We start from the raw sequence: 24011 nt of genomic DNA on the forward strand, positions 1-24011 counted from the left end.
GACAGGGAAATAAGTGGTATTGGAGTTCATGACATGAAATTTACAAAAAAATCAATAAAAAGTTAAGAAGAATCATGCCTTTCACTGTATTTTTGTATATGTGGTGTACCGTGTGTACATACATGTTCATGTGGATCCATGTGCACACATATGCATGTGTGTGTATAGGCCAGAAGTTGATGTCAAATGTTTTCCTCCTCTATTGCCTTCCACCTTGTTTTTTGAGGCAAGGTCTTTCACTGAACCTGGAATCCACTGGTGCAGCCAGGCTGACTGGCTAGTGCATCCCCTAACCCCACACTCAAATTACAATTGTGTGGATGCTCAGGGTCCAATCTCAGGTCCCACGCCTGCACAGTGGGCTCTTTATACTGAGTCACGTCTCCAGCCCCAATCTGACACTTTCCCTCCGTATATCATGACTTGGACCACGTTCACTCTCTCATTGCCCTTCTGTCTCTCCTCTCCTCAAAGCTGGACTCGTTGCTCTACCCAAATAGTCCTCATTCTGTCTTCGTATTTCCTTTTAAATCTATATTCTGCATATGAGAGATGGTGTAATATTTGCCAAAGTCTGGATAGGTTCTATAGTTGTTGTTGTTGTTGTTGTTATTGTTATTATTATGTTTCTTTGAGACAGGGTTTCTCTGCGTAGCTCTCCTAGAACTCACTCTGTAGACTAGGCTGACCTCTAGATCCTCCTGCCTCTGCCTCCCAAGTGCTGGGACTAAAGACATGCACCATTGCTGCCTAGCTCTGGCATTATTGTGGAAGGGTCTGCCCGTACTCCTTGGTCACAGGTTTGTCTTGGGCTGTGCTCAGTGGCTGGCTGTAGATGCCCATCAAGTGCAGTACCTCACACTGCCGACTGGCTTAGAGGCCTATGAGGAGAGAGCCTGTGAAGGAAGCCTCACTGCTCTCACACCCTGCTCTGCTTCCCACATCACTGAGGTCGCTTGAGATGCAGCTAGTAGGACATGGATGTTGGGATGTCCATAGGTCCCTCAGGGAAGACTTTTTAGCAAGATGACTCTGACCTTGTACTTGGGCACATTGCTATCTAGATTAAAAACTATATTTTCCAAGCTCCTGAGGGCATGTATGGCCATGAGTCTAAGTTCTAGTCAGAGTTATGTGAGCCCAAGGCTTCCAAGAAGTCTTCTTAACAGGAAGAAAACTTGATTTTTAATTTTTTAAAAAAATTTCAGTTTTTTGAGGCAAAGGTTTCTCTGTGTAGCCCTAGCTGTCCTGGAACTCACTCTGTAGACCAGGGTAGCCTCAAACTCAGGGATCTACCTGCCTCTGCCTCCTGATTAAAGGTGCTGGGATTAAAGGTGTGCACCACCCTCAACCAGCTCTTGATTTAAAAAAAAAAATCCCCTTTCTTTTCTGGTCAGGAATAATGGTGTAGTGCTGGAGTTCCAGAGCTCAGTCTGGACCCCTAGACCAAGAACCATACAGGAACAGCAAAGCAAAGAACTGTCAGAAGCTGGCCCCTCACAGCCCCTGGAGAGACCTGAGACTGCACCCCGTGGACTTGATTAGACATACCAATTTTCAAAGACAAAAATGCAATTCCTAACTAAAGGCTTGTTGCCAGAAACAGACCACATTACACCTGGCCCTGGAACGTGCTGTCAAAGGTTACAGGCTAGGATTTAAAACCTTGATGCATGGTTTTTGACGTTCCTCTTATTTGGAGGTGAGTTCTTTGTCCTCTTGAATCTGGTCTATCTTGTGAGTGGAGCCATCATTTTTAAAAAAATGAAAACAAGAAGGCATAAATCTGAAAGAGAGAAAGGAGGGGTGGGAGTGGGGGTTAGAGGGAGGAAAGGGAGAGGGGAAATGATATCACTGGATTATAATCACACACACACACACACACACACACAAAGCCGTGTGTGTATGTGTGTGTGGTGTATGCACATAGGTGCATGGGGCCAAGGCATGCATGTGGAGGTCAGAGGACAACTTTGCAGAGTCTGATGTGCTTATAAAAAGATAAAGAGAAGGGATATGTTCTATGGAGGTGTGGTGAGGTATGGGGGAAGTGTGTGCCTCCGCGGGGCCCCTGTTGAGACATCCCTTCCCCCTGAGGGACCAGCCACACGAATAGAGTCTATTCAGGACATGGGGAGGGGAGTCAAGAGGGTAGTAGAGGCAGAGAAAGGCAGAGAGAGAGAGAGAGAGAGAGAGAGAGAGAGAGAGAGAGAGAGAGAGAGAAGAGGAGAGGGGTAGAAGGGTAGAGGCTGGCCATCAGCACGTGGGGGTGGGGAGAGGAATGGGGAGAGAAGGGGGAATGGAAGCAGGGAAGGAGCAAGAGAGGGAGGAAGGGCAAGCAGCCCCTTTTATAGTGGGTCCCTACCTGGCTGTTGTTAGGTAATTGTGGGGTGGAGCTTAGAGAGAATGCTAACAGAGTCAGCTCTCTCTCTCTCTTTACCTTTAGGTGGGTTCTAGAGATTGAATTCAGGTAATCAGACTTGTGTGACAAGCACTTAACCCACTGAACCATCTCACTGATCCAAGAAGCCATCTTGGAGTGGGTTCTTCTGCCCACAGGTCATTGTGTTCTCCAGAGCTATACTAGCTGCTTGTGCCACGTTCTCACTGTGGAGTGGAGAGGAGCTCTCCTTGGTCTGTCCGTCCCTTGATCCAGCAGACTCTGATACTAATCACACAGTGGCTATTTAATGTCCTTATACTCAGAGCCATAGACAGCTGGGAAAGGCTGGGTGTGGTGACACAGGCCCATAATCACAGTACTTGGGAGCCCAAGGCAGAAGAGCTGCTGTGGGTTTAAGGGTAACCTGGGCTACATTGTAAATTCTAGGCTAGGCTATAAGATCACAAAGTTGGAGACTGCCTGGAAAACCAGAACAGCTGGTACACCTGGTAATTCTTGCTCTTTAGATAAAAGTTTAGTTCTCTTTCAAAGAAAAGTTTATACGGAGATAGGCTAGGCCTGATTTTAGTAACTTCATAGACCAAAAGTCTCAAGGCCCCTTTATCTTCCCTTCTGCCCAGAGTAGAGGCATACTGGGGGAGCTCAGGTAGTGACAGTAGGCTGAAAGGCAGTCCCGAGGATGCAGATAACACTGAAAGAGCCCTAGAACTCTGAAAGACAAAGAATTTTAGCTTTGTTTGAGTGGCTTTAGATCTTTAGATTGTATAGTAAAAACCATGCTAGCAGATACAGACTTACAAAGCCTTTGCTTAGAACAAGGGAAAGTTGTCTCAGCTGGCATCAGAATGTTGAGTTGTTGAAGAAGAAACAACTGTTAGGTCCTGGGAATAGCTGAGACTGCGAAGAAGAGAGTGGGTATGCAGTGGGGGGAGGGGCAGAGATACAGGACCTCCTAAAATATCAGCAGCAGGAGGAGGAGCCCTGAGGAGGGGCTCTGTCGTCCTGGGCAGAAGCCAGGAGGGAAGGGATCATTAGCCTGGCCTCCTTGCTCTTGCCTTTTGCAGGAGGGCTCTACCCTTGGTTACAGAGACTGGGAGGATCAGTTTCCATGTAGACTTCCCATAAGGGGGTTTGGGGTGCTCCTTGGAGCTTGGTCACTGGTTGGCCCCTTCTTGTGTCTCGGTACCTGCATAGTAACATGTCCCAAATTATTTGCAAGTTGAACTGGTTAGCAAGGAAGCTGTGGGCAGCCTGAGGTTCAGAGAGCAGAGACAGGTGCTGGTAGCAGTCAGGCATTAGGGCCCAGGAGGGCTGTGGGCACATGACTCAGCAACTGTGCAGAGTGAAGCCTTCCCCTAACCCTAACCCTAACCCTAACCCCAACCCCAACCCTAACCCCAACCCTAACCCTAACCCCAACCCTAACCCTAACCCCAACCCCAACCCCAACCCTAACCCTAACCCCAACCCCAACCCCAACCCCAACCCCAACCCTAACCCTAACCCCAACCCCAACCCCAACCCCAACCCCAACCCCAACCCCAACCCTAACCCTAACCCTAACCCCAACCCTAACCCTAACTCTGGTTTCCCTAAGGATAGGAGGAAAGGAGGAAAGGCAAAATTTTGGAGACTTGAGATAAGAGGCACAGCCCTCACGCCAGCCTCAAGTTGAAGCCTCTAATTAACAACAGAATGAGAATTCCACACAATTAGCTAGTGCTCAAGGTCTTTCTCTCTCCCCAGCCACAGACCTGCAATTTTCTAGTAATTTCTCTAGAAATTCCGTTTGCAAAGAAAAGATACATTCTCAACTCCTTGTTCAACCCCAGTGGCCTCTGGGTTTTGTTTTCCCTCTTGAAAGGAGAAGAAGAAAAGAAACATGTTAGTGTGCACACATGTGCTCGTGAGTTTGTGTATGTGTGTGCATGTGCCACAACGCACACTTCCACACCATCATGTGGGTTCTGTGATTGAACTCAGTGGCCAGGCTTGGATGCGTTTTTTGTTTTGTTTTGTTTTACTTAAGGTTACCTATTGAGTCATCTTGCTGCGATGGTTTCTGGTTTTACCTTATCAGATTATAATTTATCCACTGCATCTCTGAGTGCATGAGTGCTCTCCACCTCACGTCTCAGCTCTCTTATTAGAAGAGAGTGAGGAGGGAGAAGGAGAAGGAACTTAATAGCCTTTAGAGATGGAACTTGAAAGCAAATAAAATGTATACATGTCTAGTGCTAAGCCGTGACTTGCTGAGTCCCCCCTGAGGAGTCCCTGCTTGCTCACACATCTTATCCCCTCTGCTGCCCCTTAGGAAGAGCAAGCTCCATTTAGATGTGTCTTTATTTTCCTCTGCCCCCCCTTTCCTATTTAAGCCTATATTAAAATCCCCCTAGTAAAAATGCCAACTGTGTTTCACAGTTCCAGGTTGGCCTCAAATTCTCTCTGTGTTGAAGCTAGGAATCCCAATTTGACCTGAACCAATGCTCACACAGCTTAGGGGACTCCTCAGGATGCTGAGGGTGACAGCATGACTGTCTTACTACTGACACAACCAAAACGTACGTTCCTGGGGAGCAACCGGTTTGCAACTCGCTGTGCACAAAGCACGCGCTTGCTGCCGGGGAAGGCTGTCGTTAGCCTCCTTCGGTTCTTCAGTCCAAGCACAAGGACTGGAAGCAGCTTGGCCTGCCCCAGGTAGTCCTCTGCTAGCTGATGACAACTTCATAAAAACAGGGGCGGCCTCACTACAAGCAGTGGCCACCCCTGCAGCAGTCGACAAAGCTCCCTGACGAGGCATGTGTGGACCACGCCTCCTCTACCCATAGTAGCTGCTAGAGAGAAGAAAGACCAGAGGAGTGAATTGTGGGGCTGAGGGCAGAAGTGAGAGTTAGGGGCAAGGATGGGGGTCAGGAGTGCTTTGTGGCATCAGAAATGAAAACAGATGAACCAATATTCACCTTCATAACCACTTTATTCTGTGTTCAAATGGTACAGTGCTCTTATAAACTTTACATGCTATGGCGAGCCCAAGGCATGGCTGGCTGCCTTCACCTTGCCAAATGCACATTCTATCCTGGCTCTCTCTGATAATTCAGAGCCTGTTCCCTGCCTGGGGGAAGCAGAAGCATCAACAGCTAGCTGCTCCAGTGGAGGGCTAGAGGAGGTGACGGGCATCCAACTGGCATCAGCAACACTTGGTTGCAGGCTCAGAAGCCCAGCTCATCAATGGCTCTGTGGACTCATGCTCCCCAAGCTGGTAGCAGAGTGTGATAAATCCATCCTTCCCCAGTGTTACCCACACAGGAGTCAACCACCCTCAGCGGGTATGGCTGACAGGTAAGGCTGGAGAAGAGGCACTGCTCTCTTCACCATATGGCTTCCTGTCAGTGTGGCTGGATCTGGGATTATAGCCAGGCCCAATAGCAATGATGGAAACGGGAGTCCATTTGAAACAAACAAAACGGTTGGGTGCCATCCATCTCTCAACAACCAGGACTATGGAGGGATCATGTGACTCAGGCAGAGGGCTTTGTCCTCCAGCCATGTTGGGCTCCCCAAAGGCCACATCCCTAGCTGCCCGTTGGCTTTTACCTGCTCACTGCAGGACTCCCCTTCGACCCTTTAGTGAAGCCTGGAGGCTGGGTGGCTGGGTGTCCAGGGCTTCACAGAGATTCTCCTCAGAGTCCTAACTCACCATTCTGAGGTCATCCTTACAAACCTTAATCTCTGAGTCACTGTATAAGAACTTAAATAAATAGGCCATAGTGTTTCTGTGATAAATAAGAGGAAAAATATTTATAAATAAATAACCCCATCTGCAAGCCAGGGAAATGCCAGAGAATGCTGATGGCACCGGACAGCGTCACGTACCTGGTGCCACTTGCCCACAGGCTGCCCAGGCCTCCCTGGATGGCATCCTGGATCCTCGCTCTGTGAGCTTTTTTTGTGTTGCCAGCAGTGCTGGTTTCACTGGAGCTGAGGGCTTAGACCTGGTCCTGGTCAGGCCTACATGCACACCAGCCCAGGGCTCTGGAAGCTGAAGAGGCCCTAGTGACATGGGTTGGCTTTGCAGTGGCAGAGATCAGGCTTTCTATTAATATTCTCTTCATCATAGTAAAAAATAAAAATAAATCACAATATATTATTATTGAGAATTGCCTTAAATTAAGGCAACAACAATCTTGTTAAGATTTGCCTTAAATTTACAAAGCATTTTCTAGAGAAACTTAAAGTGGTTCTTGGTTTTCCTGGACATTGCTCTAGGCTGGCCATGGGAAGAAAGGAAAGGAGGGAAGGGGAGGCTTAGGGAACTCTTGCCTCTGGCTCTGAGGGTGAGGTCTCTTGGGAACTAGCCACTGTCTGTGTCCCCACATATTCACATTCTATACTCAAGACTGTGTGGTTGCCTGTGACCATTGGCCCTTCCTTGGCAGGAGAGAGAAACTCGAGGGGTATAAAACCCAAAAGACTCTTTTCTCTTCACCTTTGCTCATTTGTAATTTTACTAGAAAGCCCAGGCTGAGCTGCTGTACCCCTAGCCAGAGAGTAGGGCCAGTTGTGAATGAGGTCTGCTTTGGGGGACGATGCTTCCGACAATAGAAGCAGACACAAGATGGACAGGACTCCCCCAGGCCTAGGAAGGACTCTGGTTCCTCATGCGTTTCTTCTCCATTGCTAGTCTCAAGGCCTGCATGAGCTTGTCTTCGTTATTGAGGATGTTATACTCTGAGAGCTTCACCAGCTTGTCGAAGTTGGCCTCTGTGTACGTCAGCTCCTTGGTGGCATAGGGTGACTTCGGTCCATAGATGTTCAGCTGGCCCAGTTCCAGCTCCTCGGGACTTCGCTCTACACCTTGGGGCAGGAGGATTTGCTATAGACACTTATGGTAGATTGTAAGGACTTTTTTGCACACATAGACACACTGGCATGCATCTACTCTTATATGTATGTGTGAACACATCTGCATGTACACACACACACACACATACACGCACATACACATGCTAAGTTCCTCTAGGCAGAGGCACAGTTCATCCATTTCAAGATTCCACACAGCTGGGTATGATAAAATGGTCAAATGACTAACAGAGCAGAGACCATGTTTGCCAGTTCATGGATAAAGATGAAAGGAAGGAAATCTCTTTCTCTCTCTGGGCTCAGACTAGAGTTAAGCCAGGTGTGACAACCAGGAGATGTCATCTGTGTCCAGAGGAGACTAGGAATACAATGTAGAGGGGGCTTACCTGGAGCCTTGTACTTCTGGAAGGTGTCATTGATGAGTGGGAAGTAAGCCACAATGGGGGCATCGAGCTCCTGGGGATTCTCCATCAAGTAGCACTCCTTGAGATTCTTGTCATCCTCCTGGATGGAGTAGCTGGGGAAGGGGATATTCTGCTCCGTGCAGTACTCACAGGTTTGCTTCAGGGGCTGTAACAGCATGGGAGAAGGTGAGTGCTGGAAGCCTGGGGGCAGGGAAACCACACAGAGTTCCTGGGCCTGTTTTCCTGATTTTCCTAGCTAACTGGTCCCAACCTGCTTTGCCACCCTGTGGAACTTTTAGGAAAAAAAGCCAGCACAGGACAAAAGGCCCAGGCAGTAGGCTAGTGCTCAGCCAGCTGAGAGTTCCTTCCATGAATTTTTTAAACCTAGAAGCCCTGCTACTGCTGCATGACCGAAAGACAGACCAGGGAGACTGCGGTGCATTCTGTGAGATTAACAGACTCTGGGCCTGGTCCCTGGAGTTCTGACTGGCAGTGTCCAAGGGCTGGACTTTGAAAAGCTGCCTTTAAAAGTCACAAAGAGTCTCATACTTGACTTACGTGCATGTGCTCCAGCTAGCTACTGAGTCTTGATTCTGCCTCTGACAGAGGGATAACTAGTTGTGCCATCCACATAAAGAACTAGTGCAAGGACCAGGCAAGATCCTAGGTAGGGAAGCACACTGTGGTTTATTTACAAACCCAGGTCACGATGATTGCTTTCATTTTCATCAGCTGTCTGTAATTCCTTTCCTCTCCCAGCTTTAAGCTTAGATTATGTCAAAGTCAACCAAAAACAAACCAAAAAACCAAAAACAAAAAGTCTAAGATTTCCTCTTAAAGAAAAAGTAGTAGTAGTAGTAATGATGATGATGATGATGATGATGATGATGATGATGATAGCAACAGGGCTGGAGAGGTGACTCAGTGGTTGGGAACACTGACTGTTCTAGAGGTCCTGAGTTCAATTCCCAGCAACCACATGGTGGCTCATAACATCTCTAATGGGATCTGATGCCCTCTTCTGGTATGTCTGAAGAGATTGACAGTGTACTCACATACATAAAATAAATAAATCATATATATATATATATATATACATATATATATATAAAACAACAACAAAACTATTGGTCACTTGTGTGATTATATGGAGGCCCTGTGATTACACGGTCTCTGGGATTATTTTTTTTTAAGATTTATTCATTTATTATATGTAAGTACACTGTAGCTGTCTTCAGACATACCAGAAAAGGGCGTCAGATCTTGTTATGGATGGTTGTGAGCCACCATGTGGTTGCTGGGATTTGAACTCAGGACCTTTGAAAGAACAGTCAGTGCTCTTAACCACTAAGCCATCTCTCCAGCCCCCTTGGGATTATTTTAAAAATAAGATATTACAAACTACTCATGATTTTTTTCAAGCTGATAAATGACCGAGTACAACAGACACTCAAAAGCGATAATAGAGTTGCCGCTTATGGAGTTCATGCAAACGCCCAGTTCCAGCATGTGAGAGCCAGCCAGTGCCAGTGAGGTTTGGTCCTCTAGCCCCATATCATGCTGTGCCTTAAGCTCTCCTGCAGTCTCAGAGTGTGCTTGCAGACTGCACCCTCCCCGTTAGAGCTGCTCAGGCCTCTGAGGTGGTGGCGCTGACTGTGACGGCCCAGGAGCCACTGGCTGTCTCTGTAATACTTGCCTTTGTCTGGGATCCTGCACAGTAGTTGAGGTGGATGATAAGGTCGACTTTTCTCTCTGGCCTAAGGAGAGGCGCATAGCTGGAGTTGACAAAGAATGCAGTGTCCAGCAGGTACAGGTGCTTTGTGAACTGTGTCAGCTGGTTTGGGAAGGTGTCCAGTACCGTGTCTGAAAGGCAAGCTTTCCTGTTACCATCCCACCAGGTGCCGCCATGTCAACTGTAGGTGGCATGGAGGCACCCGTATGCACAGAGCGCCCTGCCTGGAGCTTTCTTTCTTCAGCCTGGGTCTCTAGCCTCCCACATTCTCCTTAGGATACTGAGGCCTCCTTCTCTGGGTAGGCTAGTGGATACCAACATGCTCTTGAGGCTTTAGTGAGTCTTCTATGGGTTATGCACACGAATCCACTGTGACTCATCCTAAGAGCTTGTGGAGAACAAAGGGCTTAAGGGGTTACCCATGGACCCAGAGCTATCGGCCCATTTATCACCAGACAGCAAGGACAAGAATAACAGCCCAGGCTGAAGGGAATTTGAAGGCTGTGGCCAAATAAAACGACAAAGAAGATTTGCATGTGGTGGAATAGGAAGGATGTTAGCCCTGGTCCCTAAAGCCTTCTCAAGGAGGCGAACAGAATCCCAGCTATGAGAGTGTGATCTGAGGCCTGGGGCTGTGAGACTGAGCTGGGCTGTGCTTGCTCAACTGCAATGGGGACACCACTCACAGTGAAAGGGGCTCCCACAAGATATTGCTAAAAAAAAAAAAAAAAAAAAAAAAAAGCCCATATCTCTCCATGTGTAAACCAGGGCCAACATCTGCAGCTGGAATGCAGGTTACAGTCAGTTAACTAACTAAGGCCTGCATTGCCCCCTGCTGGCAAAGCCACATTCATTCAAGCTCTCAGGTAATGTCGGGCCCTGTCCCCACTCTCCCTTTGCCCAAGCTGGCTGTGTTCCGTGTGAGCAGAGGAGACCATCTTTCTCCATGGCAGCTTCAGTGCTTGCTTTGCCTTCCCCCCAACAGCTCCGGCCCAGGTTGGGGTACCTTTCCACATGGAGAACTGTGTGTTCTGTAAGTAGTCAGCGTGCGGCTGCATCCCGTACAGGAAGTTGTGGTACTCAGACGCGAAGGGCCTGTGTGTGAGGATTTCTCGGAAGGTGTTGGACAGCCACGTTGCTGGGATCACTACCGTGGTCTCCAGGGGGTTAGCGTTACATCTCGGGATTTCAGGCAGGAGGGGATCATCTTCTGCAGGGAGAAGGGATGGAGGGCAGGTTACAAAAGTTGGGGTAGCACCTGGTTGCTTGGCCCTAGAGAGTGAGCCACTTTATGAGACAAGGTGGGGAGGGTATAGAGAAGGAGACAGAGAAGGAAGGAGGGCCGCAGAGCGGATGGTGAGCCCAGAAGTTTGGTTTTTCTCCGTGCTCACAGACTCCCTAGGCTTATCAGCTCTCTGGATACCAGAGCATTCTTCTGGCCTCTGAGTACCACCTATAACCACCCTGCCCCCAGCGATGCTTTAGGCCAACTGCCTTCCCATGTCTGGGTCACAGTGGTAATGTGGAAACCCTGGTAGGCAATCAGTCCATAGTTCATGATCCATACCCAATAGATTCATTACCCAAGAGGGGAACCGGGGTGTCACCCACCGATGTCATGCAGTTTCTCCCTTGTCCACCTATAGAAAAACTCCTCTGAGGTGTGGGACAAATTCCAGGCATCAAGCAGGTTCAGGGAAAAGATGCTACTCCACAACCCTAGAGAAGCAGAAAAGTCACAAGTGACTCTCCCCAGACTCCCTGCCCACCCCCACCCCCAAATCCCACCGGTCCAGCCTTAGGCCCATGCCTACTCTAGGCCAGGCTGTTGGGGGTGGTGCGGACTTGGATTCTGTCTCCCACAGAACAGTTCTGTGCAGTGACTGAGGGAGCCAGGCCTCAGCTCTTTTTCCCCCTTCCCCCAGTGCAGGGAGCAGGGGGTGCCCAAGGCTCAGCTATGTTGGGGACTGACAGCTAAAAGTGTAGGCTGTAAGTTCAAGCCTGGCTCTGATCTTGCATCAGTCTACATGGAGAAAGCACTTAAGATGGTGTCTGGCACACAGTAAGACACATAAGGCTAGCTTTTGCTTTTAATGCAAAATTTATATACTATAAAGATACATTAAAAATATAATAATAATAAAACCAGTTTTGGAGCTCACACCTGAAGTCCCAGTAGGGAGGCTGAAGCAAGAGGACTGACGTGAACTTGAAACCAGCCTAGGATATTTATAAAGTAAGCTCCAGGCCCCCCTGGGCTACAGAGTGAGACCCTATTGCAACAAGCAAATACTAATGACTAATTTAATACATACTAATTAAATAAATACTAATTTAATTTTTCATCTCACACGGAGAAAACAGGTCCAGAGAAACTAGGTAATTTAGGCGACCTCTATGCAGTTAACATGTGAAGAATCAGTTCAAACTGATCTACAGGTTTCAGAAGCACATGGGAACCAGGCTCAAGGAGACAGAACTGTGGGCTGTGGGCTTCTCTGTGGACTTTGTAGAAGAAATGAGCCTTGAGTTAAACTTTCTGGAATGGATTGAGTAAGTGGAATCTAGCTAGACATCCTATTTAAATAAAAGAAGTTGAAACAGCTGCTCTTGACGCTGTAATGGCAGGCTTATTTTCTGAGGTCACTTTTTACAGATGAGACTCGGAAGCAAAGAGCAAAGACCAGCTCTCACAGTCCGTGGACCCGGCACTCAGTGACCTTGGCTTCTGAGGAACCAGAGAGCAAAGAACAGGCAGCTGGGCTGTTTCCCAACCAGTGGCTCTGTCCTGTCTGTTGGGGTCCTCTCTGCCTGGGATCTGAGGTGCCAAGTCTTCGCTGCAAGCAGGCACACTGCCGCCCAGAGCCAGGCAGGGAGAAAGTGGGCGTGGCAATTTTTTAATCTCAGCCTTCCATACCCAGGATGCAAGATCTTCTGAGCAAACCCAAATAGACCACAGGAGACTAGGGTGCTGAGTGACTCCTGTAGCGTCCCTTTACTGATGTCTCCCTAGGCCTAACAGACTTCAGGGAGATTAGGGCAGGCGCAATCTGGAAGTAGGCTCAGGAGCCCCTCCTGGTTTAATATAAAGCAATAGATCAGAAAGTTCAAGAGTTCAAGGCTAACCATGGCAACCGGCAATGGGACTGGAATCTCCCTGTTGTTAGTCGAAGGCAGGCCTAGTATCAGATACTGGGGCTGAGTATCAGAGAGAGTCACCTAGCATGTAGCACATCTCCGGCTCAGGAATCCTCTTCATCAGCCGCCCCATGAAGAACTCGGAGCCAAATAACTCGGGGGGGATGAAGGCTCCGTACTTCTGCATGCCCACCTCGTAGGGGGAAAACTCGAACCATTCTGTACACAGGGAGCAGCATCAGTCTCAGGTTGGGGAGCCATCCACACAGCCTTCCCTCCAGCCCACCAGTGCTGGCTCCAGGGCCATGGGGAGCTTGCTATTGCAAGCTGCAGTTCCCCTTTGTAACACAAGGGGGCATCTGGATAAACGGACAAAAATGGATCCTTCTAGGTTTCCCTTTTGAGCAGCCTAAAAAAAATCTCAGAGTGTCATTCTTTACTGTCTTCATTTCTCACTGACCCATCAGATAAGCCCCGGGAAGCTATGGGACACTGCCTGATCGTCCCCACTTTTGAGGGAGATTTCTTCACCTGTGGGGCACTGTTACCTCTGAAGTCCTGGTTGCTTACATCATCCTTGACGTTGATGGTGAGGTAGATGGGCAGAGGGTTCTGTCCCTGGCACAGGGCAGCTCGCTGATCTGACAGCTTGCATTCATTTTTCTGTAGGGACACCAGTGCTTAGGAGAGGTGCCTGACAAGCAGTCAGGGAAGAACCAGAGAACAATCTGAACCTTTAACAGCTATTTCCAGGCTCCGGATACCCCCCAGACGACTGGTGTTGGGTGCAGCGACTCGAGCTGTCAACTCTTAAATGCATATGGAGAAGGTATATCATCTTCTTAGGCTGTCTGGCAGCTCAGGCCATAAGTAAGATGGGGCTGGCTCTGTAATTTAAGGCTGTCCCCTGTCAAGGCTCTCACGTCTCAGGAGCTAGAGGATATGGCGAAGGTAGGAAAGCCCACCACTGTTCTTTCTTATTGCAATTATTTCTCATTCACCCCTGGACCCTGAGTGGCACCAGGAATTTTTGCCTTATTATCTTGGTGTGTTGGGTTCTGTCAAAATATAAGAGGCAAATCTCTCTCCCCCTGTCCTTCCCTCCCTCCCTCCTTTTCCCTTCCTTCCATCCTTTCTTCCTTCCTTTCTTCCTTCCTTTCTTTTTTCCTTTCTTTCTTTCTTCCCCCCTTCCTAACTGGAGGCTTAGAAACCTGAAAGTAGGTGACAGTCTAGGTAAGCCCCAAGTCCCCAGAGTCCTGTGTGTCATCAGTGAAGCAGATCCTGAAGCTATTCCTGGGCCTCTGTGTCCCAAAGTGAATCAGCCAACACAAATGAAGCAACATTGAGGTGCTAGGGACCCGAGCTCTGACCATCCATGGTTACCCTGTGTACAAAATTCCAGACCCTGGGTGGAATGGCAAACACTGTGTTGCCCAACAACTCTTAGGCCTTCCCTGAAGCAAAATAGGTACGTATCACAACTGGACCCAGAGATCTGGACAATATGGAGTTAAATATCCTAGAAACAAAGCCACAGACTCAGGGAAGAGCCCAGCTGGGTCGGCAGTGCTGGAGGGTAATGGGCTCCTGCCACAGGCCGAGTGGAAGGGCAGAGGCTCCTCACAGCATCCCAGGCTTGCTTCTCTCTCCTAGCCTAGGTCTTCACTGCTCTAGAGCCTCAGAATGCTCAGACTTCCAGCTGAGAAAGCTGTGGTGCTTTCTTCTCAGCATGTGGGTAATTATTGATTATCATTGCTAAATTCTTTTGATGCCAGTTGTGATAATGAATGCTTTTAATCCCATCATGTGGGAGACAGAGGCAGATGGACCCAAGGCCCTCTTCTGATCTCTGTGGGCACACGTGGTGAACACACACACACACACACACACACACACACACACACACGGAGGTGAAATACACTTATAAAATAAATCTAAAAAAATCTTTAAATTAAAAAATTAAAGAGGAATAGTTTGGTAGCACATACATGTAATCCCAGCGCACTTGGAAGGAGGAGGCAAGAGAATAACTAAAAGTTCAAAGCCAGCTCCAACTATGTGAGTCCCAGGCTAGCCTGGGCTATACAATGTGAGACTTTATTTCAGAACAACAACAAAAAAATGAGAGTCAATTCATTGTTGACTGCTCAAAATGTCTCATTTCCTTTTCTTTTTTATATATTTCATGTGTATGTATTTTGGTATGCACACATATACTTAATGTGTGTTTTCATTCATGCTGATGGGTGTATGTATGTATGTATGCATGTATGTGTGTATGTGTGTGTGTGAATGTATATTTATATGTGTATGTGTGTATATATGTGTGTGTACGTGTGTATGTGTATGTATATGTATGAATGTATGTGTTGTGTGTATATATGTGTATATATGTATGTATGTGTATATATATGTATATATGTGTATATGTGTGTATGTGTACATGTATGTGTATAGTATTATGTGTATATGTGTGTATGTGTGTATATGTGTGAATGTATGTGTTATGTGTGTATATATGTGTATATATGTATGTGTGTATGTATATGTATGTGTATGTATATGTATGTATGTGTGTATATGTACATGTGTGTATAGTATTATGTGTGTGTAGATTCCAAGGTTGATATCAGATGTCTTCCTCAATTGCTTACTTTATTTGTTGAAGAAGGGTCTCTCCCTGAATCAGGAACTTAACACAAAGGCCTTGCTCTGAGCCTTTCTAGGCCACACGGCACTTACACGCTTCTTTCTGTTTGGCTTTTCTTTGTCTCTCCTCCATGTGGGGTCAGACTGAAAGCATGACTGACAGCTTCTTTCCCACTTTCACCTATGGATGTTTGTCATGGCTTTCAGAAAATATGCTTCGTGTATGCAGGGGAGCACCCAGGCTTGCCCAACATGGGGGTCTTAGTTCTCTGAAAGGGATGTGAAAGATGACCTCACTATCTTCCTCACCCTGATATGTATTTAGACACCCATGATTCTTCCAGCCTGAGGATGTGCCTGCAGGTCTAACCTAATGTCTTTGGTTATAGAGGTTCAGAAGAGGAAAGACCATGATTTGATTGCAGTCTAGGCAGGTGGGACCCAGGAAAGCTTGAACACTCACCTTATCTCCCAGACTGTACTCCACCAGCTTGCCCCAAAAGTCTGTAAACGTGGTCTTGTAGCCCTCCTGGCTGTGCTGTTGGAGTTCCTCTCGCCATTTGCAGAGCTGATCTGGGAACAGGGCAGGCATCTTGTCTTTGACAACATGTCTCCGGGCCTCAAAGACAACAGGCTCCAGGTTTTTGGAGGACCATTCAGGATCACTGTACAAGGTAGCCATAGTCCTGGTACGAGACAAGAGCAGATGACAGAGCTACCCCAGCCCTGGTCTGAGCAACTCTGTCCATTCTGGACAGAAGATGGGCAGGCAGATCAGGAGAGCATTGGGAGTCCCAGACCCGGCAGGAGAAGAGTCTGGAGGAAAGGGAATGAGGGAGGGCCTGTGGGAGAGGCAAGCAAACCTGCTTCTCACAATTGATCATTTCCCTCTCTTGAATGCTTATTGTACATTGGGCATATCACACTAGTTGAGATGAGAATTCTGGGCTCAGATCTTCCTGGGTTCAAAACCAGGCTCTACCATTCACTTGCTATGTGAACCTGGAATCTTGGAGAATCTACTTAACCACTCTTTGTCTTAGTTTCCCTAACTGAAATGGTGAAGAATTGTGATTGATGTACCCAGCTCATACAGTTTTTGTAAAAAAAAAAAAAAAAAATCACGAGTTACCATTGTGCGAAACATCACAGCTGTGATGAGGTAGGAATGGGAACACTTGATTTCTGGATTAGCTGATTCCAGTCAAGGACACTAATTAAAACTTTACTTCCTGGGGCCCAGGGCTTAAGAGTGTTGGCTGCTCTTCCAGAGGACCCAGATTCAATTTCTAGTATCTACATAACAGCTTACAACTATCATTGTTGTAAGCTCTCTCTCTCTCTCTGTCTGTCTCTTTATAATTTTATTTATTTATTTATTTATTTATTTATTTATTTATTGGTTTTTCCAGACAAGGTTTCTCTGTGTAGTCCCGGCTGTCCCGGAACTCACTCTGTAGATCAGCCTGGCCTTGAACTCAGAAATCCGCCTGCCTCTGCCTCCCAAGTGCTGGAATTAAAGGCGTGCACTACCACTGCCCAGCTATCATTACCTCTAAACCTAGAGAATCCAATGCCCTCTTCTGGCCTCTGCAGGCACCAGGTATGCACACAGTGCACAGACATACATGCAGGCAGAGCACTCATATACTTAAAATAATTTTTGAAAAGGTTTTTTCCCTCTCTTTGCTCTTCCTCAGCCTCTTCTCTTTCCCCTTCTTTCTCAATCTCCACTTCCTCTTTTCCTTCTTAACTTGTATGTGGACTGTAGTGGATGGAGGCAGCAAGGCTGGCTCCTCCTGCCTGAGGTCCTCTCTGTCTCCTGCCTGCCCCATAGAAGCCCAGCAAGGTTCTGCTGAAGCGAGTTAATGTTATAATTTTGGAGCAGCCTTTTAACACTGAGTTCAAAGTCTGGTTTGGGGGCCAGTAAGATGGTTCAGCAGGGAAAGATGCTTGCCGACAGGATTGGCTACCTGAGTTTGATCCCGGGCAACTACATGGTGAGAGGAAAGAACCAAGTCCTGAAAGGCGACCTCCACATGGCCATGTGCACACAAGCACGGACACATAATTTAAAATACATTTTTTTAAAGAAGAAAGCTTTAAAAACTCCAGTCATGAGCTGAATGACCTTGCCCAGCAATGGTCAACTCTCTGTTCTCCAGTTCAGTGATCCTTAGCTGGGTCTGGATCTGACTACTGGATCAACCTTCTGTATGTCAACATAGGGAAGGGCCCTCTTTATTCTTGTCCAGAGCACTCTGCAGTGGCAGGGGAATTGTCTAGGGACTCCCAATATGCAAACAAGAGCCTCCTTCCTTCCTAGGACTGATTCCAAGAAAGATAGAAAATGGTGGGGTTTCTTCTACAGACAGTACTCTGCCCTCCATGAAGCTTATTGTTACTTTCATACTTTTAAAAAGTTTCCCCAAACCCATTGCTATTGCTTTATTTGTTTATTATTCATTTATTGACAGGGTTTTGTGTAGACCAGGCTGGCCTCCAACTCAGTATATAGCTGAGACTGGCCTAGAACTCCTGATCTTTTTGCCTCTTTCTATCCCATGAGTACTAGCTAGCATAAGAGGCATGAACCACCACCCTCAGCTTGTTAATCTTTGTTGTTGTTGTTGTTTAAAAAAGATTGATTTGCTCATTTTGTGTATTGAGTGCTCTATTTGCATGTACACCTGCCTGCCAGCAGAGGGTACCAGATCCCATTACAGATGGTTGTGAGCCACCATGCGGCTGCTGGGAACTGAACTCCGGACCTCTGGAAAAACAGCTAGTGCTCTTAACCACTGAGCTATCTCTCCTTAACTATTGTTTTAAAAGGGAATGTTTCCCATGCTTTCCCCACTTCAGGGGACCTGTGAATGTTTTACTCTGACATTCTGTCTGGGCCTGAGGCCCTATCTTCTGTCTACCACACAGTAATCCAAAGGAATAACACAGTGCCCCCCAGCCCTGCTGCAACAAGTTATCATTTTAAACATATATTATTATTATTATTATTATTATTATTACTTATTTTGTTTTTGTTTGAGATGGAGGTTTCACTATGTAGCCCTGGCTAGTTTGGAACTTGGTAAGTAGACCAGGCTAGCTTTTTTTTTTTTTTTTTTTTTTTTTTTTTTTGGTTTTTGGAGACAGGGTTTCTCTGTATAGACCTGGCAGGCTAGCCTTGAATTCACAAAAGTCCACTTGTCTCTGACTCCTGAGCACTGGGCCACCACATCCACTATAACAATAATAATAATGTTTAAAACTTATGTGAGGCATTGGATCCCCCTAGAACTGGAGCTGCAGGCACTTGAGAACTTTCTGACCTGGGTGTTGGGAATTAAAGTTGGCTCCTCTGCAAGGGCAGCATGTGGTGTGCTTCTCATAGCTGGCGCCCTTCTAGTGCGGTGAGTTATCGTTCTAGCTATCTGGGAGTAGCCACTGAGCACAGGCCCTGGCCGGAGCTTAGATTTTTAGGTCTATGATTCCTAACACGAGTGACCTGGGGCAAGAACTTGTGCCTCTCCATCTGTAGAGTAACAGTGGAGAAGCTCTGGGTGGCCTCCTTACCTGCATGTTCTTCATCTAGAAACCCAACCAACTGCAGATTGAAATCATTCAGAAAATTCTCCCCTGTTTACTGAACCTCTATGAACTGTCATTATTCCTGAGATAAGAGAACATATCTACTTACACAGCAATTGCATTGGTGCTGTAAATAATCTAGAGATGACTTAAGGAACCCCTTAGGAGTGTGCGTGGGACATGATGCAGATACCATGCCATGTATATAAGGGGCTTGAATATCAGCTGAGAGCGATATCCCCCTGGATATCCTGTGACCAGTCCCTCTAGGATGCCGATGGACAGCTACATCTGGTGCAGAGGACAAACATGAACTTGTCCCATCTGATCCAAGGCTTGCGGCATCTGAGGAGTAGATATCGAGGGAACTTCCCAGGACAGGTTCACAGCCAGTCCCTCTGATGAGAGCTCTGCGGAGTTCCATAGAAAGAAAAGGCAGAGCAGGGGGTCTCGAGGCTGAGGTCCTGACACAGTCACAGGGATGACTTTAGTGAGCCCCTTCCACTACATAAAATATTAAAAGGTCTGAGTTATGACTGTGGTGTATAAAGATAACTGTGTCGGTGACATTCATTGAAACATTTTCATTAATCTATAAGCTCCTTTATTCCTTTTGAGTTAAATATTAATGAACAAATAATACTTTTATTTTATTTATTTATTTTTTTTGCTCCTGGTGCTATGTCTCCTGTTAGATTTGACCCTGCCAGGCTTCCTTTTAGGAGTGCAGTGCCTGCCTCCCTTTTACCTCAGCAGAGTCAGGAGGAGGCGGCCTGTGCAAACTCTGCTCACTCCTTTCAGCTACTTGAGGCAGCCTGACAGGGCAGAGATAAAGACAAAAGATAGCACTGAGGAACTTCAGGGAGGCAAGCCAGAGCAACTGGGCCAGTTCTACCCATCCTGGGAGACTGGGCCAAGCCCCCAGAGAGGGCGGCTGCCTCTCACTAGGAAAGATGGTAACACCAAGCTCATTAATCATTGACGACCATGTTTTTCTGGGCTGTGACCACAGCCCCAAGGACATAGCCAACAATGACCAATGAATACAGCAGCTCTGTGCTTAATACTGGGAGAGGCCGAGGCTATTGTTAAGCCCACTTTACAGATCCAGCAACTGAATCTAAGGAATTAAACTAAATGCCTCAAATCCCACAGCTGTGCATGGTAGAGCTTCCCAGGCACCATGAGTCACTTTTACTTGGGATGGGAAAGTTCATGGTTCCACCAGATCCCAGGCCACACCCATCTGCTACTTCCTCTGGGCTTCACCAATGATGGTGTCCAGTTCCTTACCAGGTTGCACCTGACAAGCCGGTGAGGTAAGTAGAACAGTCCAGAAGGTTCAGCTTCTGCAGCCCCAGCAGGTGGCCATACAAGGAGACCATAGACCTTGTGCCACCTCCCGTGGCCATGATGGCTATTATTGGTACCTGTAGGCACAGAAGCAGATTTCTGGAAAGGGCTCCTCCACAGACAAGGACATGGAGCGACCCCAGCTTAATACAAATGATGGAATACAGAGAGCTGATTAAGAGAAGGGAGGGAAGGGGGTGGTTCGAGGACTGTCTTTCTCAGAGCAGTGGGTAACTTAGCAGGGTCCAGAAGATCACCTAAACCAAGTTATATTATCAGTAAGGGATCTGCTGTCTAACCTAGGCTCGGTAAATCAGAGTCCTGGTTAAAGAGTTCTTGGTTAATAGGCATCAAAACTGAGGCTGTATCCATAAATATGTGAGCCAGGTGACTGAATGACATCTGTACTTGGCAGTGATGTCAGGACTAACGAGTCCCTGGTCTGATACGTGGCACATGGTCAGCCTATGCAGCACTTGTGAGAGCAAGAGAAAACCCACATTACTGATGGCGAGGGTGGTTAGCATAGGTTTAAGGCATCCCTGGTGTGGTTCCCTAAAGATGAGATCAAAGAAGAAGCTGTGAGCCAACTTCCTGTCTCCATTTAGTAGGGACTGTAAAGTTTTTCCTCAAGCTGAGGTTCAGTCATGGCTCTGCTCCTGTCTCAGCCTCAGAAGCAAGGTACTTGGAGGCTAACCTGCTCCTAGGACTAACAGACAGAGGGAGATGGAGGGCGCTTTGGCTGCATCCAGGGGAAGAGGCAACTGGCTGTGGGAATGGGAGGGGCTTCTCCAACTTCCCACAGTCATTTCTGGAGGGGATGGGTACATGTGCATGCTGGAGAGGAGGGAGAACAAGTGGATGGGGGCTGGCATTGGGCGCCTTAGGTGATAGAACATCAAAATGTTTCCTGGCTGGGTGAGAATGACATCTCCACGTTGTCTCAGTAAGACAGCTTAGCTGTATCAGGATCCTGAGTGTGCATGCGCATGTGCACGCATGCAAGTGTGTGTTGGCAGGAGCCCCTACCCTGGTGAACACATAATTGAGTCACATTTATCAGGGCCCTTGTCCTGGGACCAGGACCTTAGCAGTTGAAGCAAACACAGGAATCCAGGTGGAACAGTAGTCACCCTGGAGTTGGGAAGGATAAGGTGGCTATTTGAACATGGAATTGGGGGGGGGGGGCAAGAGCCCAGAGTGACCCTCAGCCGGGGCAGGTGCCCCTGCTTACCCACCTCATCCTCACACAGGCCCTCCTCCAGCTGCAGCACCTGACTTAGTGCCTTGGCCACCACCGCCTTCCGCTTCTGCACAAAGTCCAGCTCTTCCTGGCACAGGCTGAATCCAAGCCGCACATCCAGCGCGTCAGAGCTGTGGCATGAGAAAGGGAGCCCTGTAGCTCCACCTTTAATCAGCAGGTGTAGAGCCAGGTTCTACTCTGTGACCTGGGGCATCTACTCTCATCTGCAGAATGCTTACTGGCCAGCACTACCTCCATTCAGTACCTAGTGAGACTCCAGGCAAAGGCTCCAAAGCCTTAGCTGGCTCACAGTAAGCTGGTCTAAAGACCACTACTTCTGCCTCTTCAGCAGGATATAGAAAGTTCCAAAAAGCTCCTCTAGGTACCTTCTCTATCCCAAAGCTCATATGAGTGACAAGGGCCTCGTACATCCCTTTGGTAAAACATCCGGGACAGGACTGGGGAGCACAGACTCTTCTGAGCCCCACAAACTAGCCCTCAGCTCCCGAGGAGCTCCCGGCTCCTTCTCAGTCCACAAAATCACAATTCTCCTGTGTGTTTGTGCGAGTGACAAAGCCGCGCGTGCCCCTGATCTCACTGTGTCATCCCCACAGCTCTTCCAGGCAGATGAGGCACGAGCTGCCGTGACACGCCTGGTGCCTGCCCTCTTTTTATCACATGCTCTGTCTGGAGCAAGTCCAAGCCCGAAACACAAGCCCCTACCTGACCCGCCCACGCTCACCTCAAGCTCCCCAGAGGCAAAGACCCACCAGGTTCTCAGGGCCTGCTTTCTGAACCATGGTTAGGGTCTTTATCTTCATAAGAACCACCCTTTTTTTTTAATTACCCTGTTCCTGAATCCTCTGAGCCCCTCCCCTGGGACTCAGAGGAGTCCCTGTTTCTGACCTATCTTAGCTTACTGAGGAAGCTGCATCCTTGAAGGCAGGGCCGGAGGCTCCCCAGCACCTCCCTTCCTGTGAGAACTTATTCTCCCTGGCAGTCATGGGAAGGAATAGTAACAGAAGTGTTGGCCGGCATTTGCTGAGCATCCTGCCCACCATTTATATCCCTGGTATTTCACATACATTCACTTATGGATTTCAAAGCACAAGATGAAATTAGGTGGGAAAAAATGAGCCCCAGCAAGATTAAGTAACTTTTCTGATGACATAACAAATGAAACGAGAAATAAGATTATAGACAAGGGACCAGAGAGATGCCTTAAGAGTCCTGGCTGCTCTTCTAGGGGACTTAGATTAAATTCCCACCACCCACATGGTATCTTAAACAGTCAGTAACTCCAGTTCCAGGGTATCTGACGCCCTCTTCTGGCCTCTGCTAGCACTGAACACATGTGGTGCAAAGGCTCGTGTGCAAGCTAAACACTCACGTATGTAAAAAAGAAGTTATAAAAAATATTATAGTCACTTAATTTTCGGGTTATTTTTTTTTTTTTTTTTTGGTTTTTCGAGACAGGGTTTCTCTGTGTAGCCCTGGCTGTCCTGGAACTCACTCTGTAGACCAGGCTGGCCTCGAACTCAGAAATCCACCTGCCTCTGCCTCCCAGAGTGCTGGGATTACAGGCGTGTGCCACCACCACCCGGCACTTAATTTTCAACAAGAGTAAAAATTAACAAGGGAAAAACAGTCTTTTTGATAAATGATCCAGAAGCAGTTGAATATCTGCAGTGTAAAATGTAAGGTAAATAAAGTAAACTAGAAACCAATCACAACCTAGACATAAGATCTAAAACTAAAGGCATCTTAGAAGAAAACATGGAAGCAAAAGATTCATGATTTTGGAGTAACCAATATTTCTTTGATTTGGCACCAAAAAATACAAGTGACAAGAGTGAAAATAGGCTTCATCAAAATTAAAAACCTTTGTTTTTCGGAGAACATCATCAAGAAAATGCAAAGAGGAGCTAGAAGCTGCGGTTCAGCAGTTAGACCTGGGTTCAGTTCCCAGCACCTACAAGGTAGTTCACAATCCTCTGTCACCCCAGTACCAGGGTCCCTAATGCCCTCTTCTGACACCTGCAGGCACCAGGCATGCATATGACATACATACATACATACATGTAAACAAACAGTCATACATAATACAAAATAATACACATGCAAAGAAAACATAAAGACATCTCACAAAACAGGATTGAATACAAAATGCTAGTATCCAGAATACACAAAGAACGTTTGTAAGTTAATAGTAAGACAGAGCCCATTTAAAGCATAGGCAAAGGATTTGGATAAGCACATCTCCCAAGAAGATCTACTAATGGCCAATTAAGTCCAGAATGGACGTCCAACCTCATTAGCCATTGAAGAAAAGGCAAACCAAATGACAGTGAACTACCTCCTCACACCTACTCCTCTGAGTTAGGGCGAGCACAGAAGGGGGGGGTACTTTACCAGGGTGAAGACTTCATGTGTAACTCATAGTTCTCTCCCTGATGAGAAAAAGGTGAAATGTCCGTTAGAGATGAAACTGAGAGCAAAGGGGGCCAAACAAAGGGGTAGAAACTTACTACTACCCCTCCCTGGGCTCCGCATACACACACACACACACACACACACACACACACACACACACACACACACGCATGCTCTCTTCCCACGTCCCACTTCTGGACATGACAT

The 24011-nt window shown here is 47.4% G+C and overlaps 1 protein-coding gene across 2 annotated transcripts in view; it reads right to left on the reverse strand.

Annotated features, from left to right (window-relative positions):
* Positions 1-7040: 7040 nt before the first annotated feature.
* Pla2g4e (phospholipase A2 group IVE) overlaps positions 7041-24011 on the reverse strand; it is a 65150-nt gene continuing 48179 nt past the window's right edge. For both annotated transcript variants that reach the window (XM_052181463.1, XM_052181462.1), the window contains exons 10-20: positions 23784-23821; positions 21367-21502; positions 20069-20205; positions 15651-15873; positions 13087-13201; positions 12620-12757; positions 11012-11119; positions 10407-10610; positions 9365-9531; positions 7651-7834; positions 7041-7258 (exon numbers count right to left, since the gene is read on the reverse strand). In XM_052181463.1, the coding sequence (XP_052037423.1) occupies positions 7041-7258; positions 7651-7834; positions 9365-9531; positions 10407-10610; positions 11012-11119; positions 12620-12757; positions 13087-13201; positions 15651-15873; positions 20069-20205; positions 21367-21502; positions 23784-23821 (1668 nt within the window). The remainder of the gene's footprint in view (positions 7259-7650; positions 7835-9364; positions 9532-10406; positions 10611-11011; positions 11120-12619; positions 12758-13086; positions 13202-15650; positions 15874-20068; positions 20206-21366; positions 21503-23783; positions 23822-24011) is intronic.

This window comes from Apodemus sylvaticus, chromosome 5, assembly GCF_947179515.1.
Source record: "Apodemus sylvaticus chromosome 5, mApoSyl1.1, whole genome shotgun sequence".
In the NCBI taxonomy this organism is placed as follows: domain Eukaryota; kingdom Metazoa; phylum Chordata; class Mammalia; order Rodentia; family Muridae; genus Apodemus; species Apodemus sylvaticus.